The sequence below is a fragment of the Phodopus roborovskii genome, unplaced genomic scaffold (genome assembly GCF_943737965.1).
Source record: "Phodopus roborovskii unplaced genomic scaffold, PHOROB, whole genome shotgun sequence".
NCBI classification, from domain to species: domain Eukaryota; kingdom Metazoa; phylum Chordata; class Mammalia; order Rodentia; family Cricetidae; genus Phodopus; species Phodopus roborovskii.
Window position 1 is genome coordinate 9,377,337 of NW_026126433.1, and position 17,733 is coordinate 9,395,069.

The window sequence follows — 17,733 nt, forward strand, 5'->3', positions numbered from 1 at the left end:
ATTGCTGATGAAAAATTTTCTATCTGGAATGATGTGGAAAGAGGAGTAATCTAAACAGGAAGGATACGTTTTTGGAGATAGATTGATGGTTATTTAGAGGCCAGATTATGTTAACTATATAGGAAGAAAAGGCTGAATATGAAATTTCCCATAATGCCCCCATACATGTTTTAGAGCTGTATTGAGTCCCAAGGAATAACACTGGTGGCTGGGAAGCTGGTATCTTGAATGATGTCATCCACCAGATGTGACCAAGACTTGAGGTGACCAGAGACCCTCACATCTGGAGTGCTCAGTGTAGTGTTTGTGTGTCCATATGTTAGGTTTCTATTACTGTTAGGAGCCTGGGAAGGAAACAGGGGAGGCAGAAGGTCTACAATACTGCCTTGATGACAGCAGTAGAGATTTGGCTCCAGGAGAGATTCTGGGAGCCTAGGAACTGTGAACTAATTATAAATCGAAAGGCCAGGTCAGGGAATTTCATGATGGCATCAGATAGACAGCAGGAAACAATGAAGTCAAGGCAGACAGGCTCAAATCTGAGCTGGGTGGAAGGTGACAGGAAGAAGTGGAAACCACAGCACACTCTCCTTCTTGGATGTTCTAACACAGGGATCTGCCTGTGAAAGCAGGAATCGTGGGATGCTTCACAAGGAGTGCTGTGAAGTGCAGCTGTCTCCTTCCTAAACTTGCACTAGAGCTAGGGACACCGAAGGCAGGAGGCTGTGGTCCTTGGTACTTGCTGTGGACTATAATGGCAGTAGCTCTGCGGAGGGACAGCACTCCAGCTTCCTAAACAGTTATGGGCAGGAGCTGGGGGTCTGAGGTAGCTGAGGATTTTTAACCCAGCATGGCTAAGAAATGGCTAAGCAGTTGAGGAAGACAGTCAGGAAGCCTACTGCTAATCAGTGGTCCCACTTACACAGAAGGGGTATGAGTTATTAGGAAGTTCTGATGCTTCATCTTGATTGACAACTTACTGGGGTTTTGTATCATCCAAGAAAGAAATGTCTGAGCCTACTTGTGAAGGCTTATCTAGATCCTAGTGACTGGGGTGGGAATACCAGTCTGGTATGTGGGTGGCATATGCTCTGGTTGGAGCCCCAGACTGAATGGAAAGGAGACATGAGCTGAGCCCGGGCATCCTCCCTCTCTGCATCCTTGGTGTGAACACAAGGTGGCCAGCTGACTCTTGCTCCTACTGCCTTGCCTCCTCTGCCATGATAGACTTCATCCTGGAGCCAAAATACCCACTCCCCCTTAAGCTGTTTTTGTTGGGTATTTTGTCACAACAATGAGAGAAGTAATTAACTGTGGGGTTAGTGCTCTCTGAGGAAGTAGAATCAGAAACCTGAATTATTTATCTCAGAAAAAGTGGCCCAGTTCCACAAAGGTCACTACAGGTCATTTCGTAGACTATAGCAGAAAGTGACTGAACACTAATTAGTGTAGTTCCTTACGCTAAGCAAAATGATTTGCTGTATAGACTTAGTTCTTAAACACTTGAAAAGTTATTTCAGTGTAATAATTAATGCCAATTAAAAAGGATTCAAATAATATGTAAATGTGTAAAATGTTACAATAAATACCATTGCTTGATTGCCATCTCTCATTAACTACCTTGATTAGGATATCATTTCTAGTATTTCATATACCTAGTAAAAGATAAGATAGAAAAAGAAAAAAATTTAAAAATATTAAAATAGGGTCGTGGGTATGGTTCTGGCAATATTTTCTAAACATCACAGATGTAAATACCTAAAGAAGCTATTTACAGACAAGAAGTAGCCATAAATACCCCTTTAAGTGATTTAGATATGTTTGCAGGAATACAAGGACGTCACTGGCTGTCACAAAGACAGATCTGAATACTGATGTACCCTGTGTCTGGGTTACTGACTTTTGCTTTATCTGTTTGGTTATAATCCCTTTATTTTTCTTTAATCCAAATAGTTTTAAATTATATTTTATAACTAACTCACCACAGAACCACACACCTAAAATCCTACCTTGGTCTAAGGGTTGGAAAATGAAGGAATATTACTTTGGGTGTATCTGGAGTGCACATCATAGCCACAGGTGTGTGGCCCATTGTGCACCTCTGAGACCACAATGAACAAGGCAAGGTTAGCAGTGATTCCAAGGTCTCAGTAATGCAACCAGGTTGTGGGTAGGATATGATCCTTCCCAGAATTCTGTGAGTTGTAAATAACATCCTTCCACTAACAGTTGTCATGCTACATAACTAACAGCGTTCTTGGTGTGAGTGTGGTGCAAGGTCTGTGTGTGTGTGTGTGTGTGTGTGTGAGAGAGAGAGAGAGAGAGAGAGAGAGAGAGAGAGAGAGAGAGTGCCAACTGCCAACCTGCTATCACTTCCCACATGCCTGCCATTACCTTGGTTTTTTTTTTGTTGTTGTTGTTTGTTTGTTTTGTTTTTTTTTAGACAGTCTCCCAGTGGGTCCTAGCATCAGGATAGGCTGGATGACCAGTGAACCCCAGATATCCAGATAGCCTCTTGACTCTTCCTTTACATTTCTGGGATTATCGGCCTTTTCCTCCATGTCTGGCTTTTTGTGTGAGTGCTGGGAGTTGCACTCAAGTCCCTGTGCTTACAAGGCAAGCATTTTACCGAGAAGACTATCTCTCTACCTCCTCTAAATAGTCTTTTGTAAGGAAAACTAACTTTTGTTGTTTTCTCCTGCAAAACCCCACTTTACTCGAAAGGTGCACAAGAAAAACAGCATCAGGTACATCAGCATTTCTCTGCAGTGATATTATGGCTTCTGCAGAAGTGAAGTGTAACTCTGATGATGGGGCTGTCTTCAAACGGCATAGCACTGACCGAATTCTGCATCCCAGCGAACGAACTCACAGTGGAGAACCCGCCCAGTGGATACAGCAGCCCTTCCTCTCTTACCTCTTTGGCCCATGCTGGCTTCTCACTGGGGCTCATGCCCTCCTTGTAATGGTACAGTGGCTTCTTCTCCAGGGGCCTCTGCTCCTGTCGCTGATGCTGGAGGGAAACAAGGTAGTCTCTCTCTTGCTTTAGCTGCCGCTGAAGTCTTTCTGCTTGCCTCTGTTCTTCCAGTTGTTTGCGCTTATATTCCTACCGGGAGCAGGAAGAGGGAAGAAGAAGGCACATGACCACAGGGCACTTTACCACACTGGGCAGCAGCCAAGCATGCAGTGGAGACAAAGGGGAGCTGGAAACACATACAATTCTAAGAAGGACAAGGAGTACCCCAAATAAGCCCCTGCCTTATGCTAGTGTGCACACAAGGATGTTAATAAAAACATGATTGCTTTAATGGCAGTCCCTATAGAATGCCACTTGGAAAGTGACATGTCTCTGGAGAATTGCAACATAGACTGTCATCACTACTGTCATCCACTTCCTAATTTGGTAATTTGGTCATTCAAACATATGTGATAGCGTATACAACCAAATAAACCACCAGAGATCATCAACCTTTAAATAAAATCTGTACTAACTAAAGCTATCAGCAAGCTTATGTACAAGGTTAAAAACAAAAACAGGATGCTATCACATAAAATATTGAATTTAAAAAGATGAAAAAGCAACACCAAGAAGCCCATTTGGAGAGCCATATAGTAGTAATAATAAAAATTCTTCCAGTGGATACAGCATGAGCAGGAAACAAACTGTTCCCATTGTTAAGGCAGGACCAACAGCCTGCAAATGAGAAATGGCTACAGGGTTGTGCGGGCTCTATGGCCGAGTTGCATTTGCTGTGATTATATTTCAGCGTGTTGCAAATGGCTTTAAAAATTACTCTGCAATAAACACAGTGGGTCTTGAATGTACTGTGAACTTATAATAAGGCTGGATTCATGCTGAAGTTTCCCAAATAGAGGGAGTTAATAAAGTGTGCTAAATGGTTGAGGATTTACCAACCTGGGTCAGGAAATTATATGAAGCTTCTGTGAGATTCTCAGGAGGTTAGAAGGGAAGACCTCATTTTTTTTAATTGGCATGTTAGGAGGAAGAAACACAAAAGACATATATATTCCTACACTCACACACATGCAAGCATGCACACACTCACACAAGCATGCACACACTCACACAAGCATGCACACACTCACACAAGCATGTGCACACTCACACAAGCATGCGCACACTCAGGGTGAACACCAGGCAGGTCTGCTGGTGTGTGACTTTCCCATTACCAGAAGTAGAGCTTGTTCATGCAGTAGCTGCTGCTGTAAGATCTCTAACTGTCTTTGCTCTTCCTCTAACTGTCGCCTGATGTATTCCTGGAGAGGCAGGCAGCAGAGAATTGGGAAGAATGGAAAGAGAGGAAAAGAGAGAGAAAGAACCAGTAATTGCAAAGGAGACAAGAGCTTCCAGGTGAAATGCTGGAGAAAGGAAGGGAAAAAATATCCAACACCTCACCAAACAGCAAGAGCAAGGCCATAGCAAAGCCAAGCCTTTCAATACAGTCAAAAGCACAGCCCCCTTGCGATGGCCTGGCATTTCACTGTCTCTATTGGTTTTAATGAAACCAGCTCTCTGTCAAAGCTTGTTATTAGGATCCTCTCTTAAGGATTCCTTGGAATTAACAATGCTGTAAAGTGCTGACGCTCTGCGCCAGCAGCAGGCATGGAACACATGTGCAAGGCTAGCTTGCTCACAGTCTTTGTAATAGATCCATCCCATAGCTTGTTCATTCAGCTTCTGAGTTTATCAGTCAGAGAGGCCACTACCAGGAGCTGGAGAGCAGAAATAGCTTGAATAGCATGGCTCATCTTCAGTGATGGAAGAATGGGAACTGGGTTCCATGCCGGGAAGTCAAAAGTCCTAGGTGTGTCAGAGGAGGCCCTGGCTTGGGTAGGAAGCATGGGCACTGTCAAGCTGTGCACTTGACTGTTTGAATAGGTAAGAACTGTCAGTGGAGAAAAAGCAAAAGCCATAATAGAACAGTCCTTGGAGACTGTGTCCCATATCCCAGAGCTCCCTGATACTGTAGTTCCCATGGGGCCTGTTGTAGGTTCACAGTTTTTCCATCTCCCAGTACCTGTTCATGCTCTGCACGCCTCCTCTCCTCCTCCCTGCGCATCTGCTCTTCATAGTGCCGGCGCTGTTCCCGTTCCTGCTGCTTCCGGAGCTCCTTCTCACGCCTTTGTTGCTGTGGGTCACAAGAAGATATCATGATAGCACTGAGCACTGGTGATATTAGCATTAGATCTGCCCTGTGACAGTCATGGGCTCTCAAGGACAGATACCCAAATGCTCCAAGGCTCCTGTGCTACTGGGGGACACATTGGCAAGGAGGGGTGATATCAAGAGATTTGGAGTTATGTAGACCATGTATGTGGACTCTCACCAACACATGCTCTTTTGTGGCCATTTGGGATTGTCATACCAGGTTACAAAGGACTAGCGATATTTTGAGCCATCACAGACTCTCAAAATCTGTTGCAATACTTACAAGCTTCAGTCATTCTAATATCGTGTCATACAAAGATTCTAAAGAAGCAAGACTCAGATAAGTGGAGTAGATATCCAAGGCCACACACTGTACAGAATTCACAGACTATCACCCAGACCATATCTCTGTTGCTCACACCAAGCTGTGTCTCTGTTTGCTGGAGGATTCATTTGTAAATGCAGATGTTATCTTCTCATTCAGGTAAGATCCTAATCTTATTGTCATTCTTAGCTCATACAATTGCCCCACCCAAGAGTGGGTAAACCAATCCACATGTTACATGGTCTATCTTATTTAATCTTCAAAAATTCCTTTGAGGTAGATATGATTACCCCAAGTTCATGTACAGATACTGAGGCATCATGGGGAGAGTAATTGCTTAAAGTCATGTTGCTGCTCACCATCTGTCCCAGTAAGTAGCAGGGCTTGGCTTTAAAGCCAGCCATATGCTCAGGACTGATGCTCATCTATTCTGTAGCTGGAGAGACAAGAAGTGTGGCAGAAGACCACCAAATTGGCCTGGCTCTTCATTCTACTTTCTGAAAAGGAGAGGGTTTGGGGGACCTGAGAACCAAGCCCAGGGACTGGTACTTAGAGGCAGGGATGGGTGCCATTCATTTCCCATCTCCATGACATGAGAAACTATGTGGGAACATATGAAGGGCTTTAGTGGCTGTCACAGTAACTGGAGTCACATGACTGTCACTTAGCCCGAGGGGCAGATATACCAAACATCTTGCAATGTACATGATCATATTTAAAACAATGTGCTCCCAGGCAGAACTCTGGGAATCCAGGTGAAGAGAGGGATGAGGGAAGTGGTGAGTAAGGGAGGTCAAGAGGAGAAATCTGCAGAGACAGCAGAACCAAGCTCATGGGAACTCATGAACTCTAGACTGACAGCTTTGGAGCCTCCATGGCATTGAACTAGGCCCTCTGTACATGGGAGATAGTTGTGAAGCTTGAGCTGAGGAGCCCCTGGCAGTAGGAACAGGATTTATCCCTTGTGTATAAGCTAGCTTGTGGGAGACTGTTTCCTACGGTGGATGCTGTGCTCAGCTTTAATGCAGGAGGGAGTGTGGTGATATATTTTATATGATTTAATAGAGCCAAATGCAAAGATAGCAACAGACATAGATCCTGGCAGTGATGGCACACACCTTTAATTCCATACTAGTTAGCCATAGAGGCCAAGCAGTGGTGGTGCACACTTTTAATCCCAGGACTGGGGAGACAGAGGCAGATGGATCTCTGTTAGTTCAAGGCAACACTGAGCTAAACAAAATTGAGGCAGTCTGAAAGAGAAACAGCTCACACAGAGGTGATCTCAACACTTGGGATCCCACATCTTTAGTACCCAGCACTAGCGAGTGATATGGCTGGGCAGAGAGAGGAAAATAAAGCAGGAGAAGACAGGAACTCGGATGATTACAGTCTGAAGCTTGGTGCAATCTGCATTATGCTCTGAGGATTCGTGGGGACAGGGTCCCCATTTCAGTCTGAGGGAGAGGTGAGAGCTAGTGGCTGGCTGCTTTGTTTTCCTAATCTTTAGCTTAACTTAATTAGATCATAAACAATACAACACCACAAGGGAGGGGCTTGGTTCTGCCTTAACATGATGGGCCAGGATTTGTTGACTCCTCATGGGAGCCCTTATTCTTTAGGAGGAGTGGATGCCAGGTGGGATGGGGAGGGAAGTGAGAGGAGGGAGGGTGGGAGAAAGAATTGTGGTTGGAATATAAAATGAAATTAAAAACAAACAAAACAATGTGCTCTCCAGTAGTACTGGTAGCATCTGTTTTGGGGACAGCTGTGGGCCTTTTGTGTCAGACCCTGTTGTTGGTATCCTGGCATTACGCTGACCCTGCCCCCAGACAACTGTCAGGATATGCACACTGGCATTTAGGCAGATACTTAGGCAGCTCAAAGGGCCCTGTATTGCATGGCTATGCTTTCCTTATACCCTGTACTAGCTTTGATTTCTTTTTCCTCAGTTAGGACGTTCTGAGAAAACAGACCAGGGACCACTCATTCCCTGTGACATTCTTGAGGCGCTTCATTGCTTGGCGAGAAGCAGTGAGATGTTCCAAAGAAAGCAGCCTCCAATTACACTGACAAGCCAGTTTTGCAAAACCAGGGAAAGAGCCATCCCACCACAGCTGTCTGCCACAGGCTCCCAAAAATACCAAGAACCCTGGGGGAAGCCTTGTCGCTCTAGCATTTGCTGCAGTCTTACAGTTTATCAGTGTGTGCTGTGTATCGGTGACCTCAGAATCTTAGGAAAGAAGCTACCCCACGAGACTCAGTATCTGTCACTCCCTAACTTTACATCCACCTCTCCATCTTGCACTGCAGTGATGAGGAACCCTGACAGGGCTTTGTGCAGCCAAGTGATGCAATAGGGTTTGCATTTTCAAAAGGCCCCCAACAACCATTAGACACTAATAAAGCAGGGCGAGGCCTTCTTACAGGTCTAGGCACCAGCCAACAGGGCATCAATGACGTAATAGAGGCAGGCTGGGTATCACTATTCATCCTTATTGCTAAGGAAGGAGAAGTTGCAAGAAGGAAGAAAGATTCCAGATTTTCAGTCACTCTAAAATGACTGGTGCCTGGCAGTGGTGGCTCAGGCCTTTAATCCCAGCACTTGGGAGGCAGAGACAGGTGGATCTCATGAGCTTGAGGCAAGCCTGATCTACAAAGCTAGTGCCAGGACAGCAGCCAGGGCTACAGAGAGAAACCCTGTCTCGAAAAACAAAAACAAACAAACAAATAAAATGACTGACATGGAGACCTGCTTAGAAATTACAAGCAGGCCAACATGAAATAGGGTTTCTGGTGACCAAGAACATGAAAGAGGATAGAGCTCTGAGCTAAGGAGTTTTCTGCATAGTGTAACAAAGACAGCAAGGAAAATCGGGGGTCTGTTGATCCCAGACAAGCAATTATTTGTTTCACAGGAAAAATAATTCAGAGGAACACAAGAGGGAACATCATCATAAGAACTAACTGAATAATTTGGATTGTAGACCCAAAGCAGACACATTTCCAACATTCAACCCAAGTGAATGAGCGCCAGCCCGGAGAATAAAATAATTATGTATACTGATCTGGTTGCTGGCAAGAAATAGCCCTCATTTAGCTAACATTTCAAGTTCCTTACTCTTATTGGTCTCTTTCTTGAGGAAAATACAATCAAGGCCTTTGAAGATTTGGCTGAATTTTATGTGGAAGACTTGTCTGTTTTCAGTGTGCCAGGAATCAATACTGTTTTATAATTACATGCCACTCAGGTTCCCAGGCAAGGTACACACAGTATTGATTGCAACACAAGAAGATAGGACTTCCCAAGTGTTCTGAAGCTTCAGAGAAAGACACTCAAAAGTGGCTAATAATTAATAATGATGTCACTCAGATCAGCCACTGGTCACACACAGAGGCATGTGCCAGGGCTTCAGCTCCTGCAGTGAAGTTAGAAAAATAAATTACCTCCCCAACCTTCTGAGGGCACCCTGCCAATTTCCAACTGCGTACCTCAAGGTTGATGCCTTTCCTAGAAAGATTTTTATGGTCTCTCGTTGGAAAGGACACATCAAAACACACCAAAGAAAATTCCTGGCCTCGAGGAGACCCTTAAACAATCTTTGGTGGCTCTCTCTACAAGCAGCTCTTAGAGGACAAAGCCAATGCTCAACTTCAGCCTCTCACATGGGTCCTGGTACCTGGCAGGTACATGTAAAGATGTGTTGTAGTAGATGCGTTGCTGAGGCAGAAGAAACATCATGAGATTAAGATCAGTCAGGGCTATATAATATAATGACATTCTGCCTCAAAGGAAGGGGATTTTGAATTCAACAGAATGAAAACTTGAGGGAGTGGGAGGAGACACCAACACATTATTCTCTTAAAGCATTTTGGCATTTTCTTCCTGCCAGTACTATTGACATGCATTCCATCATACTTCCTATTACTTCTTCGTGTTTGTTTATATTGAATTTGTGATCTAGATTGAAAGCTACTGTGTATCTCCATTCCAAGTTTTATCCCTTAAGAGTGATTTATTTTCTTAACTTTCATTTATGTGTGTATGGGTCTGAATGAATGTATGCATACCACACACATGTAGTGCCCTAAGGGGCCAGAAGAAGATGTTGGATCCCCCTGGCACTGGGGTTACAGGCAGATGTTAGCCACCCAGTATGGATCCCAGGGATTCAACCATGGTTCTTTGCAAGGTCAGTAAGCACTTTTAATGGTTGAGAGTCATCTTTTCTGCCTTATATGTTTCTCTCACACACTGTGTCATTATTTATATTTGTTGTATCGATGACTGAGATCAGAAAAACAATTCAAGGGGCGTGTGATTTTAACTGTCTACTTGACATAACCTAGAATCACCCAGGTCAAGAGTTTTAATTTAGGAATTGTCTTAGATCAGGTTGGCCTGTCTATACATAATTGTCCTGATAATTGATGGGGGAGGAGCCAGCCCACTGTGGGCAGCAACAAGTCAGAGCGGGACTGTATAGAGTGAGAAAAGCTGGCTGAAAGCAAGTTAGCAGCATAAGGTTATTTGTTTCTCCCAGCTTTGATTGTGGATGCAATGTGACTGGCTGCTTGAGTTCCTTCTTGACTTCATGCAATGATGGATGGCAAGGTGAAATTTTATGCATATAAACCCTTTCTCTCCAAAGTTGCTTTTTAGTCAGTGCATTTGTCACAGCAACAGAAAGAAAACCAGGACAGTGTGAAAGACTAAATCAGACCTGCCTTTCTGAGTCATCTCTCTCAGGCCAGAAGGTCCTTCACAGCATGCCCATGTGAGATTGAGAATGTTAAAAAACAAACACAGTCACCTGCAATTGGTCCTGATGTAGCTATATGCCATGTTGGAGAAAAGTATGAAAGTAAAATAAGGCTACAAACCTGAGCTGGAAAGAATGGAGAAGTGAAGACTAAAGCAGTATTCTTAGATTGCATCAGCATTATGTATAATGCTTATCATAGTCCTGCCATCAGAGAAGATGTCTTCCATCAGCTAGATGGCAGTTCTTGGTAGATGACAACTCATGAGGAATGGACTAGAAGTTCTCATTTATGTCTTCTTGGAGGCATTGCCAGAGGTTGACTCCTTAAAGTTAGATACTCAGTTGGTTCGTAATTGAGTTTTAATGTTTGCTTTTTCTGGTTGGAGAGTGAATGATAGCAATTGCCCTGCATGTTCTCCAGGTTAATACAATCACAGCCTTATATTTTGGTGTAGGTGTATCCCTTCCTGTATGTTTTGCCTTCTGTGGCCATGCACCAATGAGGGGAGAAGTGCGATAAAATACATGGTAAGAGCAACTTAAGGAAGGAAGGGTTTATCTTGGCTCATGTTTTGAAGGTACAATCTTTCGTTGTGGGGGAGGCACGGAGTTAGGAATGGGAGACATCTGGCCACACTGAGTCAGGAAGTGGAGAGATGAAGGCTGGTGCTCAGCTTGCCTTCTCCTTCCTATTTATCCAGTCTGGACCCTCAGCTCAGGTGATGGTGTCACCACCTCCAGCGACGGAACACACCTTCTCTCTGATGGACAACTAGGATCTTTGTTGGTTTTCTTCGGTGCTAGGATGCTCAAAGCCATAATGATGTCCACATCTGCTAGCTGTGCTCACTGAATATCAAGTGCTCAATGAACCAGCCTAGCCCCTGCTTTCAACTCATCTTTCTCTTCTATTTTATGTTCCTTTTTAATTTTCTTACACATTATATTTTCCTTGTTGTATTAACCACTATGTCTTATTTAGTTCTCTTTTTAGGATGAAGAAAAGTTATAGAGAAAGATAAATATTAGGTAACAATCAAGCCTTGCTTCTATGTCCATCTTTTATACATATCACATTTCCCATTATACGAGCCCAGGGAAACACCCACATTTGAGAATATTTCCTAAGTGTACTGGTAATATAGTAGGGTGGAGAGAGAGCACTGGATCAGAAATATGTCCTCTGTGAACAGTTAATGAATGAGTTGGTGTAGTATGTTGAATTTGAGGCTATCATCTAACCCTTTAATGTAGTGGCCCCACAGCTGACCTTCAAAGGCTCTGAGCAAGGACGTGCTGCCTTGTAAGAAAAAGGGCTCAGAATGAGAGGGGAAGTGAAGAACTCAGGGATGTCCTTGGAGAGTGGATGTGGTGACAGGGAACCAATGGAGACCAATAGACCTAGCTTGCCCTCTAGAGGACTGGTGAGCAGCTACTGTGGGATGACATCCAGTTTCTCAGGAAGTGCCTCAAACCATCCTTCTGCTTGGGGGGTTCTGCAAGCGAAGGTGTTGCGAACGCCGTCCTTTGAATTGCCACTCAGCACATGTGTGTGCAGCTTACTATAAACAGGACTGTTCACCCCAAGCTTCCCAGGAACTGTACTTGTGACAAAGGCATTTGTACACATTTTGAGATTCTGTGTCTACTCAGTGCTTGCCCAAACTTCAATTTGGGAAAGACCATTGAAAACTAACCACGCAAGAGTGAGGGCACAGTGCCTTGCAATTGAAAGTGGAGTCCCAAATATTTTCTTTTTTAATAGGTAGGGCACAAGAATGATGACATGTCCAGGTACCTCAGATTGTACAACATAGCAGTGTAATAAAAAGAATGAAATGAATAATAATGCCAAATAATAGGATCAAAGTTCTGCAAGTTTATGATACTGTATACCTCTTGTGGTATCACATCATTTCTAACCCTCTTACTCCCACTAACTTGTGTAGTGTCCTCTCGTTTTGAGAAAAATACACTCATAACTCCATTGAATGGACAAGGAAACCACGGTACCCAGGTCAGCCTCTTACCCTAGTCCACTCCTTGGTAAGTGGATAGCCATGGCAAATATTCTGCCTGGTTCTGAAATGTGCGCGTATACCAAGTAGAAGATTTCGTGAGCTTTTTTCAGTTTTCTTTTTCTGTCTTGACCCTATTCTTTCCCCTTTCTTCATAGAAACAGTAACCAGAGAGCCCTGGAAATCCCTTCTTTTATATATCTGCTCTAATCTATGGCCAGAAGGAAGCCTAATCTCTACTGAAGGGCAACTTTTGATCAGCAGGCAACCCATGGCTGAGCTCCCTGAGTGCACATGTCAAGTTGCTCTTTTACAAACAAAATGGGAAGGAAGGTTCTAGGCTGATTTTTGCCTTGAGGAAGCTTAATGAAGACATATAATCCTGTCTCTGCTATGAATGGTAGCTCCTGGGGATGGGAGATGTTCTTCTGTATATAAGTTTCTCTTATTGATTGATGAATAAAACAATGATTGGCCAGTAGCCAGGCAGGAAGATAGGTGGGGCCAAGAGACGAGGAGAGAGAGGCTGCCAAGAGATGCCATGCTGCTGAAGGAGTAGCATGCTGGATTATGGATAAGCCACGGCCTTGTGGCAATACACAGATTAATAGAAATGTTTTGATAATTAAGACAGCTAGGCAATAATAAGCCTAAGCCATTGGCCAAACAGTTTAATAATTAATATAGTGCCTGTGTGTTTATTTAGGGCCAAACAGCTGTGGCACCAGGCTATGTTCTGGTCATCTCCCAAGCCTCGGTTTCCCCAGGAACAGCTACAAGGGCTTCCCTGGACACCATGCAGAGGAACGAGAATGGTACAATAGTCATCTCTAATACACATGGCTCTGTAGTTTCGCATAAATGCCAAGTGCAGATAAAACTCTCCCATTCCTGTCCTAACACTCCAAAGCCCCAGTGAGAGACTCTAGGGCTGAGTGCTAGGGAAACAAGTGCATTAGGAATGAGTGTATGGACACCACGTTCACGGACAGGGCCGTTCCAGACAGTCTGAGCTGACACTGAAAGTGCTAAATTACATCCCCCTGTAGAAGGGAGAACTCCTCAAACATTTCCTGCACTGTTGATGAAGGCATTTTAGGTATTTGGCAGAATGTATTTGATGTAGCAATATCACAGGGCTGAATCAATAACAAGATACATTTTCCAACATTAGGAGTTGTTAAAAAATAGGCACGTGCTGCCTGCCAAAGCCCATGGGTTTGTAAGGAGGCATGGCAAAGGGTAAGGGAGTCCATCCGAAGAAGGTCAAATGAAGTCTTGCTTTTAGAGGACAACTGGCTGAGATCACTGTCCAGGTGATGTATACTCAAGCTGCTCACCGAAGAAAACAAAAATGGAAATGAAAACAGCTCCATTTCAATGTCATGTGAATGAATGTTCCAATGAAACCATTTTGTTGTAGCTCTATCTAGGCATTAACTAAGAAAACTGTGAAATACAAGATACATGAACTAGTCATAACAAAAGAGGCCATTAGAAGACCCTGGATGATGGAGGCCAGGCCTGTGACCCGTGATGCCTGTTCAGACAGGCTTTGGCTACAATTCTGCCTGCATGTAATCAAAGGCACTCCAGATATACCAAAGGTTAGTTCCTGTCCGACTCTATCTTGCTTTGTAACATTAGATACTGTAGGAACAGATACCAGGCAGTTCTCTCCATTCCTGAAAAGCTCAGGAAGGGGTTTGTGCAGAAGGAGAACACATTTCAGCAGCAACTCTAACCTCGGCACCTCTCTCCACAGGGCTCAGAGCAACCACACACAAAGCCAGATTTCCTGCTGAAAAAGCCAGCTCTCTGGGACTCACTTAGTGTGGCATCCTCCCCTTCATTGTCTGTCTTTTGAGACATGGTGTTGTGCAGTCCAGGCTGGCCTCAATTGTGCTATACTATATTACCTTTGCACTCTTGATCGTTCTACTTATTTCTCTTAAGTGATGGAATCACAGGCATGTGCCACCAAGCCCAGTGATCACAAGACACTGTTATAAATGCTTTTTATGAATGCACTCAATCTCGCAAATGATTATTATCTCATTTTGTAAATGAGTAATCTGATGAATTTGCTCAAGATGACTAAGGCAGAAATTGGCAGGGTGGAGATTGGCAGCAAAGCTGACACGCGCCCGTCTCCTTGGTGAAATAACCACTCCTAGGGCTTTGTGTCTCTAATGCCTGAAGCTTACCATACAGACCTGACAAGATCTCCATCTTAGGGTCTTGTTTAGATCTTGGACAAGCCTTCATATAACAACTTGATAGTAATGAAAGGGTTATACTTAATGATTGTGGTGGTTAGTTTTAAATGTCAACTTGTAACAACTTAGAGATCACCTGGGAAGGGGCTCTCAGCTGAGGAATTGTCTAAATCTGCTTAGCATGTTTATGGAAGACTGTCTTAATTGTTGACTGATGTGGGAAGACCGCCCACCGTGGGCAGCGATATTCTCTGCACAGATGGTCCTGGACTGCATAGGTGAAGAGCACAGCTAAATAGAAGCAACCTACCAAGATGACAGCATGGCTGCGTTTATTTCTTTCTGCTCTAGATTTACAGATTTAATCTCGGACTAATTGCTTTGAGTTTCCACTTTTATTTTTTCCCCCCTTCAATGAAAGTCTGTAGCATGAAGTTTGACAAACTCCTATTCCCCCAAGATGATTTTGGTCAGGTGTTTTATCAGAGCAACAGATATGAAACTAGACAATGACAGAAATATAGATAGGACCATCTTTCAAAAGACAGAGCTTCTGCCGGCAAAAGCAGACTTCTCAAGGTAGCAGGTGTCTCTGCTAAGCACGGAGCTCCCTAGGGATGCTGCCCTGTGCTGGTTAGACCAGTCACTACTGACAAGTTAACAACAGGCAGAAAGCCAAGCAACACAAAGAAAAAGGTGCTTTAAAAACAAAACAAAACAAACAAACAAACAAAAACCAAAGACATCCTTTTGTGGTAGATGGGTACATTAGTGAAAACAGAATGAAGAAATACCCTCTATACAAATAAAATAAATAATCCTTGGTGCCTTAGTCTCTCATCGGTTCAGAATACAGCAAAACATTCATACAAAAATCTTAACCTATTTCTTGTGTCAGACAGGATTAGTCCTTTTGTGCCGATGTTTTTCATAATTCCCACAGTAATCCTCCAAAGTAAATATAATTATGTTGAATATACATGTAAAGAAGGTGAGGTTTGGGGGTTAAGTAAACTTCCCAAGACCACAGAGCTGGAATGAAATTTGGCCTCCAGGCCTACAAAGCTGGTGTGGTTTACTCTAATACCTACCGACCAGACTGTTTTCCCTTCCCACCACATTCTGAGTGGGTGTTGTAACAAGTGTTCATTCCAAAGCCCAAGAAGGTGCTTGCCTTCTGGCACGGTTGTTTTCATAAACTCAGAGTTTCACTGTATACAGGAAGAAGCAAGCGCGAATGCTGGAAAATTCCTCTGACTTTAGTCAGAGTAGTAATAGTTACTGTCCCCAGAACTCCATGCATTGGTGAAATGCTTGAGATTTCTGGGAGTTGCTGGGTTAATAGCTGCTTAAGATGCTAGTGTTACCCTGAGTTTTAGAAGTATGGAAATTGAGGCTGCAAGAGAGCTAAAGAATGCACTCAGGAGTCACATGGTGAAAAGGAAAGCCAGGGTCCTGGCCTTCACAGCACCAGGAGCTGGGGATGACTGGTTTATGTTTTGGTGTTGAGAGTCTTGAAATGCATCGTAGGCTGGCCTTATACTCATAGCAATCCTCCTGCCTCTGAGATTACAGGTGTGGGATATCATATCTGTTTCCTTTAGTTGATGCTGTTGACTGAAATACTACATCCTTCTCAATAGTCTTTCACTTCATTGTCTAAAGGGGGGCTTTAATGCATGGTTCCTACATAATTTTGCTTACATTTATTTATTTATTTATTTATTTATTTATTTTGTGTATGAGTGTATGTTTATCATTGTGCTATGGTGCATGTGTGAAGGTCAAGGGCTAATTGTGGGAGTTGGTTCTCTCCATTTACCATGTAAATGGTTAACAATGGGAACAACGGGTAAATCTTGAGTAATTAGGCTTGGAAACAGGTAGTTTTCCCACTGAACCAGCAGGGTGGTCCAGCACAGAGCTCTTCAGGAGATATGTAGCTTCCCTTTTCTGCTTTGGGGAGAGTGCTATGTGATAGCACCTTGGAGAAACTATTTAAATTGTAAGAACAGTTGCTTGTCCCAATGGCTTCTCTAGATGTAGATTCTGTGAGCCTGGCCTCTCACCCTGACAGAAAGTGAACACAAACATGAGCTCAGGCTGACAACAAATGGGGTAGAACCAAGACATGAAAGTTCCCCAAGCCTAAGTAAGCATCTGGTGGGTCTTCTTGTAGATGTGACAAGTCCTTTAGGAGATCTGTCCTCCTGATGGCCATTGACATCTAAGTCTCCATTTCCCTAGTTTGTTTTCAGGACAACTTTAATGGGGACAGTCAGCTTGGCCACTCAACTCATGTCCCTGTGAAAACTGAAGCAGGGCAGGTGAGGGGCTGAAGGCAATAGCTCCTAGGCTCACCTTGATCTGTTCTTGTGACTTAAAGGTATTCCCATTAAAATGAAGGTATATAATACTCCTAGCAAGTTGAAAGAAACCACTAGTCTTATTCCAAAATTCTTATGCAAGATCAATCATCACCAGTGACCTCATCCAAATTCATTAGTCTGTTACCAGAGCAAGGCCACAAGACCACAGGGGCCATCTGATTCTGATGCATAGTGCCAGGGGTAGGGCTGGTCCCAGCTGAGTAATAAGAATTCTTATTGAGCCAGAAAAAAACAAAACAAAATAAAACAAAACCACAGGAGAGGATCCCTATATAGTTTTGTCACCAGTGATGAACTGACTCACCTTGGCTGAGTTTCAGAAAGTTTCTGGAACTTACTTACATATTTTACTGTACCACCAGTCAAAACTGGTCTGGTTACCACCATTTAATCAGCATTAGGTCATGCCCCTTGGCTAAGTAGATCCATGACTACATTCAGCTGTGGTCAAAGTCCTTCTGAGAATTACCAGCACTGATTAGATCCTAGCCATATCCACACAACCCAAGTCAAAAGCAAAGGGCACAGAAAGCGTCCTTAGAGACTCCAGGTAGGAGCTGACATCTGAGGTCACCAATTATGAGAACTCCAACCCACCATTCCTGTGATACCAGGGAGGCAGCCAGAAAGCCTTTATTCAGAATTGGGAATATAATTTCCAGTGTGCCCACAAAAGCCCTTATGACTGAAAGGAAGCTAATTCTTAAGCAGAACTACAAATTCTCACAATTTCTATGTGCCCATGCAACCCAGTTCCTGTGCTGGCTGCCAGTGACACAAGTGTTCTCCATAGGCTAGGATGGCAGATAAGGACAGGGACACAGGCAAGGGTTGTGTTATTCAGG

The 17,733-nt window shown here is 43.7% G+C and overlaps 1 protein-coding gene across 11 annotated transcripts in view; it reads right to left on the bottom strand.

The window, feature by feature from the left end:
- Tnik (TRAF2 and NCK interacting kinase) overlaps window positions 1-17,733 on the bottom strand; it is a 369,052-nt gene that overhangs the window by 71,550 nt on the left and 279,769 nt on the right. For 8 of the 11 annotated variants that reach the window (XR_007834625.1, XR_007834624.1, XR_007834626.1 and 5 more), the window contains exons 13-15: window positions 5,040-5,150; window positions 4,192-4,278; window positions 2,918-3,106 (exon numbers count right to left, since the gene is read on the bottom strand). Coding sequence is in view for 8 of the 11 variants with exons in the window: in XM_051185885.1 (XP_051041842.1) it covers window positions 2,918-3,106; window positions 4,192-4,278; window positions 5,040-5,150 (387 nt within the window). In the remaining 3 variants the exon portion in view is untranslated. The remainder of the gene's footprint in view (window positions 1-2,917; window positions 3,107-4,191; window positions 4,279-5,039; window positions 5,151-17,733) is intronic. The other 3 variants (XM_051185891.1, XM_051185890.1, XM_051185888.1) reach the window with 1 other exon arrangement.